Source organism: Nicotiana tabacum, chromosome 22 (genome assembly GCF_000715075.1).
Source record: "Nicotiana tabacum cultivar K326 chromosome 22, ASM71507v2, whole genome shotgun sequence".
Classification (NCBI taxonomy): Eukaryota; Viridiplantae; Streptophyta; class Magnoliopsida; order Solanales; family Solanaceae; genus Nicotiana; species Nicotiana tabacum.
This window is the reverse complement of record NC_134101.1, coordinates 121,835,330-121,861,319: the sequence shown is the minus strand read 5'-3', so window position 1 is coordinate 121,861,319 and position 25,990 is coordinate 121,835,330. Positions and strand designations below refer to the sequence as shown.

The 25,990-nt window shown below is 36.4% G+C and overlaps 2 protein-coding genes and 1 non-coding gene across 3 annotated transcripts; 2 read left to right on the top strand and 1 right to left on the bottom strand.

Annotated features, from left to right (window-relative positions):
* The first annotated feature begins 6,036 nt into the window (after positions 1 to 6,036).
* On the top strand, positions 6,037 to 9,305 carry LOC107830369 (RNA polymerase sigma factor sigD, chloroplastic). The gene is made up of 5 exons (XM_016657904.2): positions 6,037 to 6,524; positions 6,784 to 7,014; positions 7,093 to 7,233; positions 7,530 to 7,730; positions 8,931 to 9,305. Exons 1-5 carry the CDS (start codon positions 6,099 to 6,101, stop codon positions 9,210 to 9,212), a joined length of 1,281 nt encoding a protein of 426 aa, XP_016513390.1. The 5' UTR covers positions 6,037 to 6,098; the 3' UTR covers positions 9,213 to 9,305.
* Positions 9,306 to 9,566: 261 nt separating this feature from the next.
* Positions 9,567 to 9,638, top strand: TRNAG-UCC (transfer RNA glycine (anticodon UCC)). Its single transcript has one exon. It is a non-coding gene; the product is annotated as a tRNA-Gly (tRNA).
* Positions 9,639 to 12,975: 3,337 nt separating this feature from the next.
* LOC107830370 (uncharacterized) lies at positions 12,976 to 24,115 on the bottom strand. Its single transcript, XM_016657905.2, has 6 exons — positions 23,979 to 24,115; positions 23,385 to 23,826; positions 22,884 to 22,961; positions 21,971 to 22,070; positions 13,892 to 14,034; positions 12,976 to 13,269 (listed from the first exon to the last, which is right to left on the bottom strand). Exons 2-6 carry the CDS (start codon positions 23,682 to 23,684, stop codon positions 13,063 to 13,065), a joined length of 828 nt encoding a protein of 275 aa, XP_016513391.1. The 5' UTR covers positions 23,685 to 23,826; positions 23,979 to 24,115; the 3' UTR covers positions 12,976 to 13,062.
* Positions 24,116 to 25,990: the final 1,875 nt, after the last annotated feature.

Sequence of the window (25,990 nt, the reverse complement as noted above, 5' to 3'; positions counted from 1 at the left end):
AATCAAGTTTTCCAGCCTCTGCTCAGAAAATTCGTGTTGGTATTTTTTGATGACATCCTCATCTATAGTAAGTCTCTACCTGAACACCTGACACATCTGGAGGCAATGCTCAAAATCCTAAGAGCTCAGACCTTGTATGCAAATAAATCTAAGTGTTCTTTTGGGCAATCAAAGGTGGAGTACTTAGGCCATGCGATCTCTAATGAAGGAGTCTTTACTGACCCTGAGAAGGTCAAGGCTATGGTAGACTGACCCACTCCTACTACCTTGAGAGGTTTGAGAGGCTTTCTGGGATTAACAGGCTATTACAGAAAATATGTGCTTAATTATGGAGTTATTGCTAAACCCCTGACTGATTTGCTTAAGAAGGAAGCCTTCAAGTGGAATGAGGAAGCTACAGCTGCCTTTGAAGCTCTGAAACAAGCCATGATCAACACCCCAGTCTTGGACTTGCCTGATTATTCTCAAGATTTTATAGTAGAGACTGATGCTAGCCAGAATGGTATAGGTGTTGTGTTATTACAAAGGGGAAAACCATTACTTATTTAAGTAAAGTACTTGCTCCTAGACACAGAGGAAGGTCTATTTATGAGAAAGAATATATGGCTCTTTTAATTGCAGTAGAAAAATGGAGGCACTACTTGCAATATAAATATTTTATAGTGAGAACTGATCATTACAACCTCAAATTCCTACTGGAACAAAGCGTGACCATTGCCATTCAGCAGAAGGGGTTAACTAAACTACTGGGACTTGATTATGAAGTTCAGTATAAGAAAGGGGCAAAAAACAGAGTTGATGATGCACTCTCCAGACAGTTTGAGGGTTAAGAAGGTGAAATCTTGTCTGATCCAGCTGAGTTCATGGCCATTAGTGTAACCATTCCTACTTGGATTCAAGAAGTCAGTAATAGCTATGGAGGGGATACCTATGCAGCTGCCTTGATCTCTGAGGTAACAGTGGCTACTCAAGGACCTCATATATACCATTACACACCTGGAGTATTGAGAAAGAATGGTAAGATTTACATAGGGGATCATGGTCCACTCAGACAACAGTTATTGACAACCTTTCATGACTCACCAATTAGAGGGCATTCAGGCTAACTTGGCACTCTAAAAAGGCTTTCACAATTATTATATTGGCCTGTTATGAAACAGATGGTGATTGACTATGTATCTGCTTGTGATGTGTGCCAAAGAAACAAGGAAGAAAATGTTCATTACCTAGGCCTACTGCAACCTCTACCCATTCCAGACCAGGTTTGGAAACATATCACCATGGATTTCATTGAAGGGCTACCAAAGTCCAAAGGCAAGGAAGTGATTTTTGTGGTAGTTGATAGGAGGTCAAAATTTGCTCACTTTATGACTCTTACTCACCTTTACACTGCAGTGAATGTGGCTATCAAGTTTTTCAAGCACATGCATACCCTGCATGGATTACCTGACTCTATAGTTTCTGATAGGGATAGGGTGTTCTTAAGCAACTTCTGGCAGGCACTATTTAGGTTGTTGGTCACTCAACTTCATTATAGTACTGCCTATCACCCTCAGAGTGATGGCCAAAGTGAAAGGGTGAATAAATGGATTGAGAATTATCTTAGGTGCATGACTTCTCATAGGCAAGTACAATGGAAGCAATGGTTACCCCTAGCTGAGTGGTGGTACAATACAAATTTTCACACCAGCTTAGGGTGCACTCCATTTGAAGCCCTATATGGCTTTACTCCACCACAGTTATCAGTTGGGCCATTGTTAGATACTATTGTCCAAGCTACTAGTGATGCTGTTATGAGAAGGTCGCAGGTTCAACAACTGTTGCAGGATAATTTGATAAAGGCTCAAGAGAGGATGAAGTTATATGCAGATCAGAGAAGAACTGAAAGGGAATTTCAGGTGGGCGACATGGTTTTTCTAAAGCTCCAGCCTTATAGACAAACATCCTTAGCTCTTAGAAGGAACCTCAAACTTAGCTCCAAGTTCTATAGGCCATACAAGGTCATTGCCAAGGTGGGGCAAGTCGCTTACAAACTAGAACTATCTCCTACCTCCAAGGTACACCCTGTATTTCATGTTTCTCTATTGAAAAAGAAGGTGGGATCCAAGGTCACTACTCAGACTACACTGCTACATACTGGAGAGGATGGAAAGTTTTGGGTTGCTCCAGTTGCTATTTTACAAAGGCAAATGGTTAAGAAGGGAAATGCAGCTGTTGTTAAGGTCTTAGTACAGTGGTCGAACTTAGCTCCTGAGGATGCCACTTGGGAAGATTATGGAGATTTGAAATCTAAATTCCCTCATTTTGATCCTTGAGGTCAAAGATCCTTTCAAGAGGAAGGGAATGTCATGGTCTGTAGAGTCGTTATAATTAAAAATGGGGCAGAGTTCAATTACAAAAGGCGGAAGGACCTCCTTGTAAAACACGAAAAATTTAGATGGTTGAAATTTGTTTAGCAGGTATAGATCAAGGGCTCAGATTAATTCACAAGGCATCAAAATAACGACTGCATGGAGAAGGGAAGGCAACGAACTTCTGGTAACTGAATCCTTCTCTCTCTTCTGATTTCTCTTCCCTCAATCCAAATTCTCTTCTCACCTAAATCTATTCTTCTTCTATTGTAGATTTGAGCTCACCATCTATGGCGTTCATAACTTAGTTTGTTTATCAGTTCATTTTCTTTATTTTTAGTTGTAATACTTTCATTTCAGTCAATAAATCGAAAATTGTCCCAAAAATTACTTGTTGTTAAATTTCCTATAATTGTGGTTTTGGTTTGAAATCGAGCTAGAGCTTGACATATCCTTACCAGATGCACCAGGTTTTGGACAATTAGTGTCACTAGTTGATTTTCCAGGGTAAAATTGTAAGCTAGGTCCTATCCTTGTAGCACCACCTCCAGCCAGGATGTCGGGGAGTGGTCTGGTGGTAGTGGCAGCGATGTCACAATGGTGGGTTGTGGTTGATTTTTTGTCATTTTTTTGCTTTTTTATTTTTCTACTTTGGGTAATTGGGGGGAGGGGGTTATGTTAATGAGCCGGTTCATAATTTCTTCTTTTGGTGTCAAATTTGGGTCAGTTGAAAGGTCGTCGGTTAGTGTATTTGCAAAATAGATTCAGAATTAATGTGATATCTATTTGAGTGGACGAAGGGTGTCATGTCACCTGAGATTGGGTGGGTTCTCGGGTGAGGTATTTGAGTGTCCATGGAGTGTGGTAATTTTTCCCCATTAGAGTAGTCCGCTGAGAGAGAGGTTGGGACACGTAGGTGTTTGGATATGGGTAATTATTTGGGCTGGGTGTTTCCAATTAGGTGTGGACCCTAATTGCTTGTTTAGTACCAGCTTGGTAGTCCAATGCCATAACTTCAACATTATTTATGTCTGAGGTTGGGCAATGGGTAGGGGCCTCCTTGTAGGCATCCTTAAGTGGCCCAGAACACATTGGTGTCAGCTTCATCCGGCCCCATTCCCGCCTTGCATTTGGTGTTATACTTTTGTTGGGGCCGCGTGTATTGGGTTAATGGGAAGTGGGGGATGGGCTTTTGTTTATTGACAGGGCCGCTGCGCCTATTGTAATTTTTGGACAGGGTATTAGTGGACTTAGAATTGTATTGAGCAATTTTGATTTCCAGAAACTTACTTGAATTTGCATCAAACATTTTTACCTGGATCTTTTGTGCTTTTGATGCATGATGCTGATTGTTTCCATTTCCATCGTTCCTTTCCTTCATTTTTTGTTGACCTCTTTTCTTTCGCCTGGGGTAGGATACTGTCTTCCATCCATCCTCCTCCCCTTCCTTGATGTTTACCCCTGAGTTTTTCGGTACCTTTTGTGACAGTGGTGGTTGGAATTTTTTGAAGTTGCAATTTTTGGTTGTGTGACTAATTCTTCTACATGTTGTACATAACGTACCTTCGCCTTCGTAAATCACTGCTTGCTTGTGGTCTCCAATTATTACTGATATTTTCACTGGGGTTTCCAGGGGTACTTGAATATTGATGCGTGCGTATCTTCCTCTAAATGTAGAGGAGGTGCATGAGTCAATTTTGAGTAATTTGCTAGTTTCTTGCCAACTTTTTCCAGTATTTCTTTGTCGTAAAAGTCTGTTGGTAGTTGGGGTAGACGAATCTTTATGGTTATGGTAGAGAGGATGACTTCTTGTGGCACAAATTTTGTTCCCATTTATGTACTGATAGGAAGTTCCCAGAGACCAACCATGGCCCTAGATGTAGTTCTTTAGCCATATTTTCTTCTAGACTAAATTTGACAATAAAGAAATCTCATCCTAGGTTAATCAAGATTAACTGTTCAGATGGTTTTCATAAGTCAATTAGTTTAGAACGAAGATAATGGTGAGGCATTCTACGCCCAAAGACCTTTATGATAATAGAGAAGCGCCATGAAAGATATAGGCGGTTCTTGTCTCCTTGGAAAAGGGCGATTGAGCCTTCAATGTTTTTTCCTTTATTATCTTTGATGTTTGTGGTGGAATCCTCGTCGTAATATTCCGTTTGGCTAACTGCCGGTTTGTCGAGAAGCATTTCTTTATAGGAATGTGGTGTTGTTTCTTCCACGTCCATGTGGTTGTTCTTATCCAGCGATTCCGGTGGTATGATTGGTGATATAGTGGTTGCATTCATGTGGGTATTTTTGAGAGAGAGTTTGTTACCTCTCAATGGAATTAGTACTTAGCAAAACCCTCGCTTTGTCTTGCTTGTTCTCACACTTATGTTATGACCTATGCAGGGAAAGCCGGATTATTACAATTTGAGATGAGGAGTTGAGCTATTCCCTGAAAGATGGACAAAGATAATTCGTGTAATGCATAGCTTATCATACTCTTTTTGAAAGCTAATTCGTGCAAAATGACTTATTTATTTTAAGGGCGAGTTTGCTCAGAATATATTATTATAGGGAAAGTTAAATTAAAATTTCTAGTGTTCAGTTAAGCGCTAGGACGGGTAGGTCACGCCAATGCATCGGCCATGGCTATAATCATGCCATAACGCACAATTCCTTTTTATTGACGAATTATATTTGAGTAGAAATAGCAAGGATTGACCATAATAACAATTTAGTGGCTAGATCACATTGACATGTTCTTTTCTCGTTACACTCTATTATTAGTTATTGGTCGATGGAGATGAGTTAATTTTTATATCTATAGATTGATTTTTTATTAATAAATTAAATAGTAATGTAAAATTGCTATGATTATGCAAAAATTCATGATGGAAAGCGTTTTCTCCTTTAATTGGCCATATACAATATGAATTCGTGTGGATTCCAGATACGGATGCTTAACTTTTTTCTAAAGAAAACTTGTATGGGGTAAAATCGGTTAGCAACACGTAGATGAATGACGAGGTTACACGTGAAACTGAAGATACATAATATGTGAGCCAGTAAATAGTGGCCGTCGGATACAAATATGTGTTCGGTGCTGTATAAATTCCGAAGATATAGGAACCGACAGTGAAGATTTGAAAGGAAGACATCGGTTGAATAAGGCAACATCAATGAACAACCGTTACAAAGAATCTCTGTATTAAAGACCAACCGTTATACAATTATCTGTGGGGTTTTATTCTCATTCAGGGAGGGCTTGATTTTAGGATCTTGTCTCCCTTAATAGAGCTACAAATAGAAGAATTTGTATCCACTAAGGGACATGAAAATTCTATCCGCAAAAGCTAAAATCAGTTCTTATTCTATAAAATTGCTCTCTTTATTTTATTCTTAAGATTGTTCTTCTTACTGCTATCGGAGAAGCTAAACTCATAGCCAGACTTGTATTTTCTTTTAAGTTATTTTTATAATCTTATTTCTGTTCTTATTTATTTCATATTTCTGGATCAAATTAATTCGTGTGTCTATAAATCACGTTATAAATTTAACTGTACCATTTACGGGTAAACAAAACTAAACAATATAGAAGAGAAAATAAAAACAAGTTAGTCTCCAATAATGTAAAAGAAAGAAAATCCAACTAGTAAACCAGTGCACTTGAAAATATCTAGTAGCCACAAAGTATATCTACGGCAGCCTCTGGCGCTTAATCAAAGAGGAAAAAATTATTTTAACTTTGACATTTCTATGGCCATGGCTGCATGGTCATGTTCAAACCAATCTCCAGCTTCACTCTTTCCTTATCCTTCAAATTTCTATACTAAACCCCTCATTCATTATCACCCTCTAGCAATTCTCTATTGCCCCAAAAATGGTTCTTTTTTGGACGCAAGTTATGCATTGGCAATTGAAAGAGCTAATGAGGTACTGAGAATTGAAGCAAAATCTTTGGTTTTTGAAACCAATATTGAGGAGGAGAGTAGCAATAAGATTGAGATAATAAATGAGAAGATTGAGTTAGCATTGAGAAGAAAGAAGAGGAGGAAAAGAAGAAGGTGTTATTCAGAATGTTTGGACATGGATAAAGGAGATAAGATTTCCATTTCTAAACCTGTAAAGACAGGTCTCTACTTAACCCTCAAAGAAGAGTCAGAGTATTCTTGGTACCTCAAGGTGCGACTCTGAAAATCATCAATTACACTAATTCCTGCTTCATAGAACTATACAATTGATTTAGTTCGTTTACGTAAAAACTGTCTTTTTGTAGTATTATTTTCTAATAGCTTAAACTTCACAGAAATCAACTTTGTAATAGAGCAATTTGATTGGCCAGTTGAAAATAAATACTACTACATGTCCTATCCTTAGAACATGTTTAACTACTACATGGCTTTTTAGTTCATAATTTTTTTCCCCTTAAATGTTGTGGTAGGAAGAAGCAAGAATGGAGACATTGAGAAAGAGGGTTGAAGAAACAAGTGAGATTGAAGTAAATCCAAATCAATTAGCTAAGGCTGCAGGAATGAGCAGAAGAAGGCTAGATAAGGTCTTGATTAATGCTAAGATATCACAAAAGAAGATAATTAAATGCTATACAGGGCTTGTTGTATCTGTTGCAGCTTCATATCAAGGCAAAGGATTAAGCTTACAAGATCTAATTCAGGTTTCATAACTGTAATTTGGTTTCATTGGCATTGGATATTCGGTTTTCCTTAATTTCTTCACTGCCAATTAATTACAGGAAGGAAGCATAGGTCTACTTCATGGTGCTAAAAAGTTCAATCCTAACAAGGGGTATAAGCTTTCTACTTATGCTTATTGGTGGATTAGGCAAGCTATTACTAGAGCCATAGCAAACAAGTCTCGAGTTATTAGATTACCGGTAAGCTAATGCATTATTAATTAAGGTCTTCTGTTACTAGTATTAATTTTCGCCATTGTGATGAGTGTCAAATTTTGTGATGGTTCTGGGCAATGGCCATCAACTTCTGCAGGCAATGAAATACTGTTAATTCAGGCTCATTTAGTCTATTAACAATATGCACATTAGGCCAACTTCTTCATGGACTTTTCCGGTTAAGTAGATATATGTAACTGCCTTTCTCCTTTCTTTAAGTACATGACTGCAAGATAAAACTTGTAATTAGTGAAATGCATTGGTTAGTCTGTTATATGCAGGGGAGTATATCTGAGCTTGTGCCAAAGATTTGCAACGCCAACACTGAGTTAAGCAGAAAGCTACAGCGAATGCCTTCCTACGATGAAATTGCAGAAGCTCTTGATATGGATGTTTCAACTGTTAGACTAGTTATTGAGAGAAACCGAGCACCAATTTCCATTGATCAAATAGTAACTAGCCAAGGATACATGTCACTGCAGGTTTGCCGCAAGCCTTTGTTGTTTCTACAATTGTTTTTCTTTGATTAGCGTCGTTAATGAGAATTATTTGCTTATAAGCTGCTGGAAAATATTAGTCTTGCCTACATGGATTAACTTGTCTGCACTTCATACCTGTAGTACTTGCAATGAAAAGAAATGAACTACTAGTAAGTGAAATATAAAAGGTAGCATTTTTCCTCAAAAAGGAAAATAATCATAATAATAGAAATTTCCTTTTAACTAGTAACTAGTAATAGATAGAGTAGGAGGAACTAATGCAATATAGTTGAGGAAAACACATAAACATGCTACTAGACACCTTTCATTTATTTTCTTATTGCTCCAATTCTTATAGGGGATGATTGTTCTCAAGAAAATTGGGAGGAAACAGAGAGGACTAATTCACTACGTGCGAATAGATGGAAAGAAATGAAGGGGAGAGGATAGGAAAGACATACTTTTTAATCTTTTTGCTAAAAGATAGAGCATATTTCTCCTTTCTTTGTCAACTATTTAACCACATTAATATTAACTTTATTATTCCTTGTCCTTCCATTATTTCATACTTGGTTTTTCCACCTATTTCCTTTCCTTCATATTTTAATCAGTTGACTTAATCCAAATATATGAAGGGGAGACTTGGAGCAACGGAAACTTGTCTCTGTGTGACCTATAGGTCACGGGTTCGACTATCTGTTATTTTTTGCATTTCGATCATCTTACTATCTTATTATTTATGTTGTTTTTACATTGTTTCTCGGTGTTGTCCCATCTTTTTTTCTTTTTATTATTGTGGTGCATATGTTTTTCTGAGTCGACGGTCTATTAGAAACAACCTCTCCACCTCCACAAGGTAGGGCTAAGGTCTGCGTACACACTACCCTCCCCAGACCTCACTATGTGAGATTATACTGGGTATGTTGTTGTTGCTGTTGTTCGAGCCGTGGAAGCAGCCAATAATGCTTACATTAGGGTAGATTGTCTACCTCGCACTCCTTGGGGTGCGGCCCTTCCTTGGACCTTGCATGAACGCGTGATGTCTTGTACACCGGACTGCCCTGACTTAATCCAAATAGATCTAGTTATTGAGCTAATATTGATCATGCTTGACTGATAATTACACACGAAAAACCATGGAAATGCCCAATTAAGTATAAGTAAAAACTCATGCCTTTCCTTCAAATTTTGATTATCTTGCAGGATATTATATCAGGGCCTGAAGACATATTACCAGAAGAAATTTTGAAAAGACAAATGATGAAACAAGACCTGGAGAAGCTTCTGCACAATGTGTTATGTGATAGAGAAGCAAAGATTCTGAAATTGCACTTTGGCCTCAATGGAGATACCCCTCAATCTTTTGAGGAGATTGGAAAAGTACTTAAGCTTTCGAGAGAAAGGATCAGACAGATTAATTGCACTGCCTTGTCAAAATTAAGAGAAAGTAGTATGTTAGACAGCTTTAAAATGTACATAACATGAATATATTCTGTAAAGCCAAGACATTTGTTAACATTATCACACGCAAAATTGAATTGATATATAATACTAAAAGATCAACAAAGAGTTAATGCAGAACCTTTTGCTCTGTGGTTTAATGATTTATTTAATTACTTTGGAGTTAACTTAACCAAATGGAGAAAAAGAAAACTTTATAATCCAGTAAAACTATGAAAAATCTACTAAGCTGAACGTAAATCTTTATTATGAAATGAATCAATGTCTAACTCTATTCTTAACTCTTAAGATAGTTAAAAAAAAAACCGTTTTGGATAACCAAAAGTTAAAACAAGTTTGGAGCAATATATATTATTAAGAAAATATAACATGCAACTAGCGTTTGTAGTCCAACGGTTAGGATAATTGCCTTCCAAGCAATAGACCCGGGTTCGACTCCCGGCAGACGCAATTAAATATTTTGATAAGTTTCGCAATTGTTCCTTTTTGCTTTCCAATCATTTCGAACTCATCCATGGGAAAAATAAACTGTACATTCTGTAACTCAAGTCCATATGGAATGTAGTTGCATACAAATTTTTTAACCATGAATTGTTTGGCCAAATCAAGAAAAGGGTGTGTAATTGGAAAATGTTACTCAAAATAATATGGTTATTACAAGTTGTCTAAGTGTAGACGGGTGATTTTCCCTATCTTGAAGGGTGGACACCGAATTGTAATTTCATGGATTTTTTCGTTGCTATACAATATTTGAAACTTAATTACCAAATTTGTTCTAATTTTGTATATTACCCACCCTAAACAAGGATTACTTACAAAATATATACATTCCACCTTAAAAGACTCCAAATCCATTATTAGTACATTCAATCAAGGGATTTAGTTACACTTTCTTGTTTTTTCTCTCCTCTCTCCTTCTTCTCTCCGGATCAAACTTATATTTAGGGATTTTTGTTTGATAATTGTTGCAAAATACATTCGTCAAAGCCATGAGATACTGCTGAAGTTGTCATCTTTCTTTTTTTCTCTTTATTTTGCTGGTGGATTTAATAATAGAATAGGTGTGAATATTTTACAACCATTATTAGGCGGTGGTGGCAGTGTAGGAATAGAATTTCTGCGATCAAATTGGTAAATAAAACATCTGGGTTGTTGCCTTGATGGAATCTGCCGGGTTCGACTCCCTTAATTCTTTACATATATGTTACTATTTATAAAGATAAATAACGGATACTTGAAAGAGGAATTACATTGAGGAAGCAGAGCAAAGAACCAGCCAATGAACCCCCGATAGCAAGGAATGCCAGAAAATGGAAGCCAAATATAGATAAGGGAATATTTTTAGAATGACAAGCTTATTTCAGAACAAGTAGAGTAGACCTGCTATACTACTTAGGCAGCTTATACAGGAAGTTTATTGCATTGGTTTTTGAAGACTAGATTAGCAAGGGGTTTGGAGCATTTTGATTGTTATCTTAGCTAGAATGTAAGCTGATGTAATAAGATTGTGATAGAGCATATTTTTAGTTGAGTTGCTGGACTTGGTAATAAAAGTCTCTTTATTTACCCAAAAAAATAGATAAGTGAAACATACATCAGTTTTCTATTCATGTTGAACATATATTGACACTAGAACTCATTATCAGTTCTTGAGACCATCTTGCAGTGATTCTATGTTTGAGCATATACACCTATGTCTAATACAACACCTCATAGTCGTGAACTCAACACCTAAGCTACATGGCATGCATCATTCAATCATATAGTAATATTTTCTTGTTTGGAAATGAACAGTTTTGTATCATCAAAAATACATGCCTTGGCAGCAACAAGCGTTTGTAGTCCAACGGTTAGGAAAATTGCCTTCCAAGCAATAGACGCAACTCTATTTTTAATAATAGGGTTCGTCAAATTTTCCTTTCTCGCTTTAACTCTTTTCCTTTTTGCTTTCCAGTCACTTAGAACTCATCCACGGGAAAATAAACTGTACATTTTTAACCCGCGTCCATGTAGAATGTGGTTGCATACAAAACTGGGGCATTTTTCCTATCTTGGAGCGTGAACAAGGAATTATAAAATCACTTGATATGTAATTTTTATGGTTGTCTTATACAATTTATGACTCTTTCTAAAAGTAAGGCGCGGGTTTCTATAAATATCTTCAGAATTTAAAATGCAGCGCCATTATCTATTTTCAACCATTGCAAACACCATGCAAATTTTCCTTCTCATCTTCGCCAACTAATTTTCGAGATATCTGTTCCAAACATTGGTTAATCAAAAGGTGCCCCTGTACTTGAATAATATGATACCTCGTTGACACGGTAGAGGAAAGTGTCCCAATAATACTGTTTTGTGTAGGCTTGCTTCTTGTTGGATGTTGGGAGATAAATTTTGTGTTGTTTCTTTACTCTATGCTTAATGGTAGATGCAGCTGGAATATTCAGTTTTAGTACCGAAGAGCTATATGAGAGAAAAGGAAGTATTCTGCCCTCCACAAGTCTAGAGAAACAAACCCACCTCGTTTTTTTTCTTTCTAAGAACACCTCGGATTGGAATTCCATTTTTCTTTCATAAAAGAGAGTTATAAATACTGAATGAATCATGCAAGGTTTTCGGGGAATTTTTTTTTTTTTAAAAATACTAGCTTCAAAAGTTTGGAGGGAACCTTGGCGTAGCTAGGGGTGTACAAAGGAAACCGACAAACCGCACCAACCCGATAATCCGAGTCAAACCGAGAAAAAAATCCGACTATAAACCCGACTATGGTTTGGTGTTGGAAAAAAAAAACCCGACCATAATTGGTTTGGTTTGGTTTTAACTAAAGAAAGTCAAACCGAAACCAAACCAACCCGACATTACATATATAGAAATTTTAGATATATTTAATATATAAATATAATTATTGTGATGTAATTTATAAATATTTCTTAAAAGATTTCATAGTTTTATCTTTTGAGGTATTATTTCAAGGTTGGACTTAGAACTTTTGAATGTTCTAATAAGTTTTATAGCCATTAACATTAGTAAATTAAGTAGTGCTAGCAAAAGCCCAAACCAAAATCAAATCAATATTAATGCTAACAAAAGATATTCAATTCAATACTATGAACGGAAATGTATTGAATATCTATTTTTTGTTTTGCAAAAATTTAGATAAAAATGCATGACATTTTTATTTTTCCGTTAGCGTTTAGTCATGTAATTAATACTCCCTTATTAGTCTACTTATTTTAGCATGACTTAGTACTTTTAGATTATGTTTATTTTTATTATGGCTTTTTAATTAGCAATATTTATATTACATAATTTTATTGTCTTTATTGTTGAATATTTTAGAATAATGCCATGACATATCTCATATTTTGTATTATTTTCTTGGAAAATACTTTATATAATTGTATCTTACTAGGACTAAAAAAATATTTTGAGCACAATTTATTTGTTTTGTTCTACGAAGATTTTACCGGAAAAAAAAAATCCGAAAAAACCCGAATAACCCGAAAACCCGAAAAAAAACAAAAGTGAAAAACCCGAGTTTTATTGGTTTGGTTTGGTTTTTAGATTTAATAACCCGACACAATTGATTTGGTTTGGTAATTGTAAAATCCGAACCAACCCGACCTATGTACACCCCTAGGCGTAACTGGTAAAGTTGCTGCCATGTGACCAGGAGGTCACGGTTCGAGCCGTGGAAACAACCTCTTGCGGAAGTGCAGGGTAAGGCTACGTACAATAGACCCTTGTGGTCCGGCCCTTCCCCGGATCCCACGCATAGCGGGAGCTTAATGTACCTGACTGCCCTTTTTTTTTAGCTTCAAAAGTTTGATTACTTGGCTATACATACATACATGAGTATAGTACATGTCAACTATTACTCCTTGTGCAGATTATGGAGAATATACAAGGAAGCAGAAGACAAGAAGATACACACTGAGTAGCTCAACAGATCAGTACCAGTGGCTATAGTGACCATCTTGCTCCTCTCGAACATCTTGACAAGAAGAATCATGACAATTACATGTCCCACTTTGGTTTTTAGTTCATCAAGCGAACTGATCTTCATCCATTTTGGCCTCTCCTACATGGCAACATCAACTGATTGAAACTGGAGAACAAAACAGAAAACCCTATACCTACAAGCGCACATGTTTTGTGGTTGATGTATGCAAGATGCATTCATCTTCACAAGTTTACATGTTACAGCACCAATTTCTGGTCATTTGCAAACTAGACTAGAATTTCAAATCTCCAACGCTCGTATAGAGGGTCATAAGAGTAGCAGAACAAACGAAAGAATATTACTAGCTTTCACGAAACTTATGCTTCTTGTGATTATAACAATTTTCAACTGTTCAATTAAATCTTTAATACCTCTTTTGTTAGTCTTTTAGGGATATTCAGAGTAAAACCATGTTTGTTAGTACATTATGATTGAAAAGTGAACCATATTAGATCATGTGACATGGCTGCAATTCCAGCTTAAACAACTCTCTTCTAAAAAAAGTAGTTTCCATTTTGAAAGAGAACCATCATTTTTGCCATCTCCAGTTTTCTTCTACAGTAATCAAACAGGATTGAATAAACTGAAGTTTATGAAGAAGGCAACAATATATAGTGGAAGTATAAGAAACGTAAAATTGGTAAAGGGAATTGAGAAAGAAATAAGGTACATAAGTCAAGAAGATCCTGAGTGCGACTACCTTCAGAGCAAACATCCCAAACAAGGAAGACTGCTTGAGGGCACGATCACTGCTTGGATGCACATCAGGAGAGACATTAGTGATGAACAATCCATACAAGCCCATCCCAAATATTAACATCACGGTCCCAGCAAGATAAACATCTGCATTACAAGGATAGTAAACTCAGGAACACTTAAAGAAGATATTACACGTTTAGATGTAAGGTACTACACACCAGGTAAAGTGACATTTTGGTTGGAAGTTCTGCAACTTTTATGCAAGTGACAACTGAATATTCTTTCACAACCACAATTTTTATATAACTAGGCCGTGACATCAAGAGCAGTGCATCGAATCCATCGGAAAAAATACTTTGCGGATAATTTACAGGACAACCAGAGGAAGTTACAATAAAAGTGCAAGTGTACACCAACAAAGCCTGGAATAAGAGAAAGAGTAACAGGTCGTATACTGAAGCACCATAGACTCACTTTAAGGGAGATAAGAAAAGGATTTTCTATCCATCGTCTGAGAGATATTGAAGCACCGTAGATGACTCACATTAGGAGATGAGAAAAAGAATTTCTATCCTTCTTCCGAGGGATATTTCAGATGAATATCAGATTCTGGTGTAACTTTCAGAATTTTCCATACAGTTCTGAAGTGTGATAAGCTTTTTCTGGACTGATAAATTTTGCATATAATCTTCCACTGTAAGTGACACTAAGCTAGAAGACTGCGAGTAATCCAGATGATATAGCAGCAACTAACTCTAATGCCGTGAATTCAAGAGCAGTGCATTCAAACCAAGGTAGAGTTACTTCACGGATAATTTACAAGAAAACTAGAGGAGTATCAATAAAACAGAGTTAAATTTCAAAGTATACACCAACAAAGCTGGGAACATTAGAAAGAATAACAGGTTGTATTGAAGAATCATAGATGACTCACTTTAGGGAGATGAGAAAAAGAATTTATATCCATCGACTGAGATATATGATAAGAGCAAACCTGTTGTTGTATGTGAAAGAAAGAAAAGTCAAAGAGAGAAGACAAATGATAGGGGGAAGAATTCATCTTTGAATTCTTTTCTTATGACGTAAGCGCTTACGTCGGTAGGTTGAATTCTTTTCTTATAACGTAAGTGCTTATGTCGGCAAGTTGAATTCATTTCTTATAACGTAAGTGCTTACGCAGGGCATTCAAATGCCTATAAAAGGGGTATGCATTTTCACTTGCAAATGATCCCTCAACTTCTTCTTTCTCTTCAATTAATAAAGAGCTATTCTTTGCGTGGCTGTGGAGTAGGCAAAAATTACTGAACCACGTAAATCTTGTCTTGTGCAATTTATTGATTTTCTCTTTTAAATATTTTTTCCCTTCTATTATCCTGACGCGCTTCCCAATAACTGGTATCAGAGCACAGACAGTGTAACTCTGGCAGAAAAGCACGGTATTGGTGCATGTACTATTCACAAGAATAGTGCAACACTATTGATCATCATTACTAACATTATTCATTAATAGTGATATATTCACCAATTTTTGTGTGAAAATGGCATCGGAAGAAGGGAAGGTTAAGATTGACAAGTTCAATGGCAAAGATTTTGGATTCTGAAAAATGCAAATAGAGGGCTATTTGTACCAGAAAAAATTACACTTACCTCTGACCGAGGTAAAAACCAGAGAATATGGCCAAAGCGGATTGGGATCTATTAGATCGTCAAGCTCTTGGTGTGATTCGTTTGACGCTAACACGAAATGTGGCGTTTAACATCATTATCGAAAAGACCATTGCATACCTGATGAAGGCGTTATCAAATATATACGAGAAGTCATCTGCTTCAAACAAAGTCTATTTGATGTGTCGATTGTTCAACTTAAAGATGATAGAAGGTGGATCTGTCACGGAACATATCAATGAGTTTAATATAATATTTTTTTCAATTGAGTTCTGTTAATATAACATTTGATGACGAAGTCACGACATTGATTCTACTATCATCTCTACCGGAGAGTTGGTATGCAATGGTAACTGCAGTTAACAGTTCATCGGGAAGTACCAAACTCAAATTGAATGATATTAGAGACTTGGTTCTAAGTGAAGATATTTGCCGAAGAGAATCAAGTGATTCCCCAGGATCTGCTTTTAATACCGAAAGCATGGGGAAAAGCAACCAAAGAGGACAAAGTCATGGTCGTGGCAGATCAAAGTCAAGGAGAGAGGGCAATCAAAAGAAAGAAGAGTCAAAAGAGAAGAAAAATAATAGGTGGAAGAATTCATCTTTAATTTTTTTTCTTATGACGTAAGCTCTTACGTCGGCAGGTTGAATTATTTTCTTATGACATAAGCGCTTATGTCGGCATGTTGAATTCTTTTCTTATGACGTAAGTGCTTACATCGGCATGACATTCAAATGCCTATAAAAGGTGTGTGCATTTTTATTTGCAGATCATCTATCAACTTCTTTTTTCTCTTCAATTAATAAAGAGTTATTCTTTGTGCGGCCGTGGAGAAGGCAAAATTTGTTGAACCACATAAATCTTGTCTTGTCTTGTTCAATTTATTACTTTTCTCTTTTAAATATTTTTTCCCTTCTATTAGTCTGACACGCTTCCCAACAAGATATTCAGATGAATATCAGATTTTGGTGTAAATATCAGAATATCCCATACAATTCTAAACTGTTGATAAGCTTTATTCTCGACTGATAAATTTTGTATATAGTCTTCCACTAGAAAGTGACACTAAGCTAGATATGTTGGGAAGCATGTCAGACTAATAGAATGGAAAAATATTTAAAAGAAAAAGCAATAAATTGCACAAGACAAGATTTACGTGGTTCAGCAATTTTTGTCTATTCCACGGTCACACAAAAAATAGCTCTTTATTAATTGAAGAGAAAGAAGAAGTTGGGGGATGATCAACAAACGAAAATGCAGACCCCTTTTATAGGCATTTGAATGTCCTGCCGACGTAAGCACTTACGTCATAAGAAAAGAATTCAATCTGCCGACGTAAGCGCTTACGTCATAAGAAAATAATTCAAAAATGAATTCTTCTGCCTATCATTTTTCTTCTCTCTTTGACTTTTCTTTCTTTTGGTTTGTCTACTTTTCTTTCTTTCACATACAATAACAGATTGGCTCCTATCAATCTCCCCCTCAAACCTATGTTACATCAAGAAAGAAAATTTAAAAAAAGGATTTGCTATTCTCTGATGGTGCTTTCACGCTATCAGTCTTGAAGGCTAACTGAGGCAGTGCACAGCCTCAGTTTGTCAATACCGACAACTTTGGTCAACATGTCTGGCGGGTTCTTTGATCCTGGTATTTTTTTCAGGGAAAGAGTTCTTTCACTTATCAACTCTCTGATATGATGATACCTCAATTGGATATGTGCTTTGATCTTGCATGAAATACTGGATTCTTGGCAAGATGAATTGCATTCTGGCTATTGCTGAAAAGCTCACAATTGTCCTGCTCTTTACCTAGCTCTTTAAGAAAATTCTTAAACCAAATCATCTCTTTTCCAGCTTCTGAAATTGCCATGTACTCTGCTTCAGTGGTGGATAGAGCAACACTTTTCTGAAGTCTGGACATCCAGCTAACAAAAGTACCACCCAAGGTGAACACGTAGCATGTGGTACTTTTTCGACTATCCAGATCGCCGCCTAAATTTGCATCAGCAAAACCTTGTAAGATAATATTGTTCTTTTTAAAACAAAGTGTCATACCTGAGGTGCCTATGAGATATCGCAATATCCATTTTACATCTTCCCAATGCTCCTTTCCTGGATCTAACATGTATCTACTGACAACTCCAACCGCATGGGTTATGTCAAGTCTAGTGCAAACCATATCATACATCAAACTTCCTACTGCTGAAGCATATGGAACTTTGGACATGTACTTACTTTCTTCATTTGTCTTAGGTGATTGGTCCTTCCACTGATTAAGATGGCTTCCGAGTGGAGTGCTTCTGATCTTTGCATCATGAAGAGTGAACCTGCTTAGTACCTTCTGTATGTACTTTTCTTGAGACAATTTTAAGGTTCCTTCATACTTGTTTCTGTTAATCCTCATATCAAGCATTTGCTTGGCTGTTTCTAAGTCTTTCATTTCAAACTCCTCTACCAGTTGTTGCTTAACCCTGTTGATCTCATTTATGCTAGATCCTGCAATTGGCATATCATCAACGTACAACAGTAAAATGATATAGGATTCATCAAAAATTTTGATATAACAACAATGGTCCATCTCACATCGTGTGAAACTATTATTAAGCATGAATCCATCAAATTTCGTGTACTATTATCAAGAAACTTGTTTCAAATCATACAAACTCTTCTTCAACTTATACGCAAGGTTTTCTTTTCCAGAAACTTGAAAACCTTCAGGTTGCTTCATGTCGATGTCTTCTTCAAGGTCAACAAGCAAGATAGCAGTTTTAACATCTAGCTGCTCCAAATATAAATTTTTAGCAACTACGATACTTAGCACTAACCTGATAGTAGTTAATTTGACTACAGGAGAGAAGATCTCGGTGTAGTCAATTCCTTCCTTCTGCTAAAAGCCTTTTACTACTAATCGTGTTTTGTACCTCTTCTTACCATCATACTCTTCCTTGACTCTGTACACCCACTTGTTCTGCAATGTCTTCTTTCCTTTTGGTAACTATATAAGTATCCATGTTTTATTCTTTTGAAGAGAATTCATCTCTTCTTTCATGGCTAGCTTCCATTTATCAAAGTCTATCACCTGTATTGCTTCAACAAAATACTCTGGCTCACCAGCATCAGTCAGAAGTAAATACTGAAGAGAGAGAGAGTTAACCTATCTGGAGCATTCATGACTCTTTTAGATCTGCTTAATGTAGGTTCAAGAGTAACTGATCCCGAATTTGATTCAAGTCCTGACTCCAGATTTGGTTCTACATTTGATTCTATCTCTAGTTCCGATTTTGATCCAAATTCAACTTCTGGTTCTTCATCTTCAATTTCAGAATCAGTTGTAAACCCTTTAGCCACTTCAACTCAACTGTTTCAGATGTATGTTTGTTAGTGCTGGTTGGTTCTACTTCAAGCTTGTCCTTCTACATCACATTTTCATTATAAGTGACATTCCTGTGTCTTAGGATTTTTCTATTCTGATCACCCCAAAATCGATAACCAAAATTATCATCACCATAGCCATTAAAGAAACATTTCTTGGCTTTAGGATCAAGCTTATCTCTATCTTTAGAGTTTACATGCACATAAGCAACACTACCAAAAAATTTCAGGTTTGAGATAGTTACCTCCTTTCCTGTCCATACCTCAGGTTTAACAGCTTACCCCTGTTAATGAGGTAAGCTGTCGTGTTAACAACCTCGGCCTAAAAATACTTCGACAATCCAGAATGTATTCTCATACTTCTGTCTCGTTCATTCAGGGTTCTGTTCATCCTTTCAACAACGTCATTTTGTTCCGGTATTCCAGGAACTGTCTTAATCATTATGATCTCATTCTTAGAGCAGAATGCTTTAAACTCTTGACTATCATACTCTCCTCCATTGTCAGACTTCAGACATTTTAACTTTAAACTTATCTAATTTTCAACTTCAGTTTTCTATCTTTTAAGGGTAACAAACACATCGAATTTATTTTTGAGAAAATAGACCCATACCTTTCTTGTGAAATCATCAATGAAGGTGACATAATAGCGTGACCTCCCCGAGAAGTTACAAGAGTTGTTCCCCACACATCTGTATACACTAGTTCCAGCTTCTCTTTCTTTGGCGTCCTTCCTGCCTTTGAGAAGCTAACTCTCTTTTGTTTCCCGTAAATGCAATCTTCGCACAAACCTAATTCAACATGTTTTAGGTTTGACAACTTTTCTTTGGATGCCAACAACTTCATGCCTTTCTCACTCATATGCCCGAGCCTCCTGTGCCACAATGTTGTATCACGACCACGATCAACTGTTGCTATAGTATCTTGTATTGCAGTTGCATACAGTGTTCCCTTCTTGAAGCCTCGTGCCATAAACAAATTTCCTTTGGTTAACTTTCATGATCTGTTACCGAATGCTGTTGTATATCCTTCAGTGTCAATCTGACCTATAGATATCAGATTTTTCTTGAGGCCAGGAACATGTCAAACATTTTGCAATTTCCATAGCGTGCCTTGTGAAGTCCTTATATGAACTTCACCTTTCCCGACAATGTCCAAAGGTTCCCCGTCTACTAGATAAACTTTCCCGAATTTTCTAGCAATACAATTATGCAATAATTCTTTACATGATGTAGAGTGAAAGGAGGCACCTGAGTCTAGAATCCAAGATTCGACTAGACTGTCTTGCACAACAAATTAGTGCATTACCGACTTGTTCAACAATCACATTTGCTGAATTTTCTTCCTTCTTCTTCTTTAGTTCTCTGCATTGACTACTGTTGTGACCCTTTTTATCGCAATTCTAACAAGTAATGTCCTTGTGATTTTTGGATTTCCCTCTTCTCCTTGACTTTGATTTGCCATGACCATGATTTTGTCCTCTTTGATTGTTTCTCCCCCTACGTTCGGTATTAAATTGAGATCATGGGGAATCACTTGATTCTCTTCGGCGAAGATCTTCGCTTAGAACCAAGTCTCTAATATCAATTCAATTTGAGTTTGGTACTTCCCGATGAACTACTAATTGCAGTTACCGTTGCAGACCAACTCTCCGGTACAGATGATACTAGAATCACTGCCATGACTTCGTCATCGAATGTTACATTAACAGAACTCAATTGAGTTAATATTATATTAAACTCATTGATATGTTCCGTGACAGATCCACCTTCTATCATCTTTAAGTTGAACAATCGACACATCAAATAGACTTTATTTGAAGAAAATGGCTTCTCGTACATATTTGATAATGCTTTCATTAGGCCTGCAGTGGTCTTTCGTTAATAATGTTAGACGTTGCATCTCGTGTTAGCGTCAAACGAATCACACCAAGAGCTTGACAATCTAATAGATCCCAATCAGCTTTGGCCATATTCTCTGGTTTTATCTCGATCAGAGGTAAGTATAAGTTTTTGTGGTACAAATAATCCTCTATTTGCATTTTCCAGAATCCAAAATATTTGCCATTGAACTTGTCAATCTTAAGCTTCCCTTCTTCTAATGCAATTTTTCACAAAAAAAAATTATGTGAATAGTGCGTGTGAATAGTAACGGCGAATACTATTTCGTGTAAGAAAAAATATCCCAACCGTATAAGGTAGACAACAATCACTATTGGTGAATGTACTATCACTATTAATGAATAGCATTCGCAATGATGATCAATAGTGTCGCACTATTCTTGTGAATAGTACATGCACCAATACCGTACTTTTCTACCAGAATTACACTATGTGTGCTCTGATATTAGTTGTTGGGAAGCGTGTGAGGCTAATAGAAGGAAAAATTATTTAAAAGAGAAAAGAAATAAATTGCACAAGACAAGACAAGATTTACGTGATTCAGCAATTTTTGCCTACTCCATGACCACACAAAGAATATCTCTTTATTAATTGAAGAGAAAGAAGAAGTTGTGGGATGATCTGCAAATGAAAATGCAGACCTTTTTTATAGGCATTTGAATGCCCTACCGACGTAAGGGCTTACGTCACAAGAAAAGAATTCAACCTGCAGACGTAAGCACTTACGTCATAAGAAAAGAATTCAACCTGCCGATGTAAGCGCTTACGTCATAAGAAAAGAATTCAAAGATAGAATTCTTCCACCTATCATTTTTCTTCTCTCTTTGACTTTTCTTTCTTTTGTTTTGTCTATTTTTCTTTCTTTCACATACAACAACAGGTTTGCTCCTATCAAGATAGTGAGAATAATATTAGATAAAATAGCAGCAAATAACTCTAATGAAAAGGAAAACTATTAAGGCAGGATAGGATGGGATAGCATATGCACTGGGATTTTGCCCAAATAATTTCAAAGGACCAGTAGTCATCAAAAGAGAGGTCATTAAAGATCCATTGAAATGCAATCATTGACTGTCTTCCCTCACTGAGGTGCTCTTCTACTATTTTCTGATTACAAGCAGCATGATCATTCAGAAACTCACCTATAGCTTCAACCAATCGCAGAACCATTTGTCCTGTGTGAATTCCTTTGACACAGCTGCTCCAATAAACTTTGTAAGCGTCAACAATGTAGACACAACCCTACAAAAGAGAGTTTAACTGTATGAACAACTCATAGAACCGGTAAAAATGGCAGTATCTCCTTTCCTGATGATGATATGCATAAGAATGAAGAATAAGATGCAGATTAGCAAGGATTAAGCGTATGAACCAAAACCAATGTTTTATGCCTTAAAACACTAGAGAAATGCTTTTAAGAACGAATGTACCTAAATAAATAATTAGCCGAGGATAACTATATTGCACTTAAGTAAACTATGGTCAGAGAATTAACTGATTGTAGAGGTTAAGATAGAGTTGCCCAACAGATGAAGGATAAACAGTATATTACATCTGCCACTTCATCATTTGATATATTGGTGCTATAAGCTAGTGAAAGACTACAAATTTTCGAAATGCAGCAGAAATGAGCACGAATAGGACTTCGGAAGTGGATTAGGAATAACCGACTCCCGTAGATACTATGTTTTCTATCGATGCAAGTGTATGATAACTGATCAAGAATTACAATGGATTAATGTTAGTCTGATTCTCAACAGGCCATTTTCATCATACACTAAATTAAAACTAATCACCCTTTAGCATGTAAAGATCAAATAAAATCTATGAACCAACATCTTGTCAGTTTATAGATTATCTATTTTCTAGAAACAACAAGTGCACTAAAGTATACAAGTTCATGCCTTAATTACAGACTTAAAAAGAAGTCTTGCCGTCATAAATTTAACCAGGAAACACAAAAATATAAACTTTAAACACCTATAGCAGATGATATCCATATATTTTCGAACTTCACATTGAAAAAAATAAGGGAATGCTTGACAAAGGAATTACATTGAGGAAGCAGAGCAGAGAACCAGCCAATGAACCTCCGATAGCAAGGAGTGCCAGAAAACGGAAGTCAAATATTGCCTGCTCAAATACAGATGCGCAGTGAGCAAGAGATAATATGAAGCATACATCAGTTTTCCACTCATATTAAACAGATATCAATATTAGAACTCAATTCAGTATCAATTCTTGATACCACCCCAAAGGATAGAACAAACCATATCACTCTCCAAAGTCCAAACCTCAAGAATTATCTTCTGGTTGACAAACTAATAGGCTTTGTAAGCACGGTTACCAATTCAAGCAGATTAGTATTTATTCTTTCTTTGACCGAATAGATTTAAAACCTCATAATAATACTATAACTCTGTATTAATTCTTTAGACCCCCCAAAAAGAATGAAACCCACAACATCCTCTAATCCTCAAGAATTAGACAGTAAATAAACAAACAAATACTAGTAATAAGTACTATCAAGAAAGAGCAAAAAGATCAAATTTGTACCCTTTCAATAGCTGATTCGGTGTGCTGAACAAATCTAATAACTGGGTTTCCATTAGGATTTGCCAAAGCATAGTTGAATCCAGTATCCGGGATTTTAGAAGACTCAACAAAGGGAACTTTTGGTGGAGAATTAGTTGAGGATAATACACTCCCACTTTGTGTGGATGAAGATGATTCATGAGAAGGCGTAGCTGATGATGATGCAAATAAAGTAGGCAAACGTCTGTAATTTCTTGGAACTTGAAGGTTAGAGATGGAAAATGATACGTGCGCAACTGAAACTGAACTTAATGAAGCCATTGAAGCTGATCACAGAGATAATAAAATTGAGATATTTTTGTGAAGAAGAGTTGGAACTGCGTTTCTCAATCAGGCTTTGGCGCGTAGTAGTAAGAGTAAGCCACTTGGTTTGTGCTTCCGTTTTCTTTGTTGGAACAGGAACCTATTAAGTTAAAAATTAAATTACTTAATTGCCCTTTAAAAACCTAAAAATACCAAGCTTACAAAGAAAATTGAAAAACCCAATCTTAGCCAAAGGACGCATTGCAAAATTAAAAGACACAACGCTTAGGCCTACTAAAAACTCCAGGTTACCCGATGCTTCAGATTTGAAAAAGAGACATGATTGTTATTGAAGTTGTTCCTCCCTGCCTTGTTCTTCTTCTCCACAAAACAGTATTTTGGGGGTTTTAAGGCAAAACATCCAAACAAACTTAAGGTAAACGATTATGTTTCTTTGTGCTCAATTTTTAAAGAAGGATTGTGCTTTCTTCATTCTTCTAATTCAGTTTGAGATTATTGTGTTCTGACTTTTAGAAGTTCAGTATATGTGCGTGCGTATATTTTGTTCTTTGGATGGGTATCCGGATTGAGATGAGAAGTTACTATTCAGTTAGGTGTCTAATGGTTGAACCAGTGTATTATAAAAAAACGTTTTTTCCAAACTATTTTTTTAATGATGGTTTGGTCTATGAAATATATTCTGGTTGTTTGCTATTTTATAAAAAAATTTAACACAATATGGATTCGCAAAAGATTGATTAAAGTAGTTTTTCCTAATTATTAGTTCCAACATTCTTTTGTTATGCTGTATTTGATTCTTCTTTAGTTTCAAAAAAATGGTTGGAAATGTAGGAGATGAAATTAATGACTCACAACACTTTTGGTTGCAACTATTAATAATTAAATAGGGGCAATGCAATGTAACGATCCGACCAGTCGTTTTGGGTTTTTGCACTTTGCTCTTCAGTTCTCGGGCATGACTTATCCTGTGTGGTATATTATGACTTATGTAAATTATTGGTGTTGGGTTTCAGGTTAATCAGAATAAATTTGGAAGAACAATCTCAGTTGAAAGCTTAAAATTTGAAAGATTTGACTTGTTTGTATTTGATCTCGGATTGGAATTTTTATGATTTGGTTAGCTCTGTTAGGTGATTTGGAACTTAGGAGCGTGATCGGAATACATGTTGGAAGTACGTGGAAGATTTAGGCTTGAATTGGCGAAATTGAAATTTTGGCGTTTTCCGGTTGATAGGCGAGATTTTGATATAAATGTCGGAATGAAATTCTGAGAGTTGCAGTAGCTTTGTTGTGTCATTTGGGATGTGTGTGCAAAATTTCATGCCATTCGGACGAGGTTTGATAGACTTTTTGATCAAAAACATAATTTAAGAGTTCTTGGAGTTCTTATGCTTAAATCCTATGTTAATTTGGTGATTTGATGTTGTTGTGAGCGTTCCAAAGTTTTGAACAAGTTTGAACGATGTCATGGGATGTGTTGGTACAATTGGTTTGAAGTTCCGAGAGTTCCGTGTAGGTTCCGGAATGTTTTAGGCCGAAAATCATAGCTGTAGCAGGTCCAGAAGGGTTGCAGGCCTCAGAACTCACCCGCGCGGTCCGCACAAAATGAACTGCGTCCGCGGTATGTGTTGTGTGGACCGTACAAAATGAAGTGCGGCTGCGATGAGGAACATTTCGCTGGTCCTACTTCGGAAGCTCATATCTTTTGATATACAAGGAATTTTGAGATGATTCAAAAATAAAAGTTGTAGCCCTATGTCTAGTTTCCAGAAAGGTAAAGATATCGCAATTTATAAATCTGTAGCCAAAGTTATGGCCAAAATACTAAAGCCTATCATTGTAGAGGAAAACTTGTGCGGCCGCAGTCGTTTTTGTGCGGACCGCACTGGTTTTGTGCGGTCCGCAGAGCTAGAAATCTATGAGGTACTCTATAAATACGAGGTTTTAGGTTTTATTTGATATTTTGACCTAGAGAGCTCGGGTTTTGGCGATTTTTCGAAGGTTTTTCAAGAAATTCATCGTGGTAAGTGATTCTAACTCAGATTTGGCTAGAGTACATGAATCTATCATTGAATTCATCATTTAATTCATGATTTGGGATGGAATTTGGGAAGAAATTGTAAAATCATTCAAAAATGTAAAAGAATGATTTGAAGGACCAAATAGTATCGGAATTGGATAATTTTCATATGGTTAGACTCGTAAGAGTATAAAAATTCTAGTTTTGTGAATTTTGTCAAATTCCAAGATGCGGGCCCGGAGGGTCGGGTTTGACCAATTTCGGGGGATTTTGTGGTAATTTG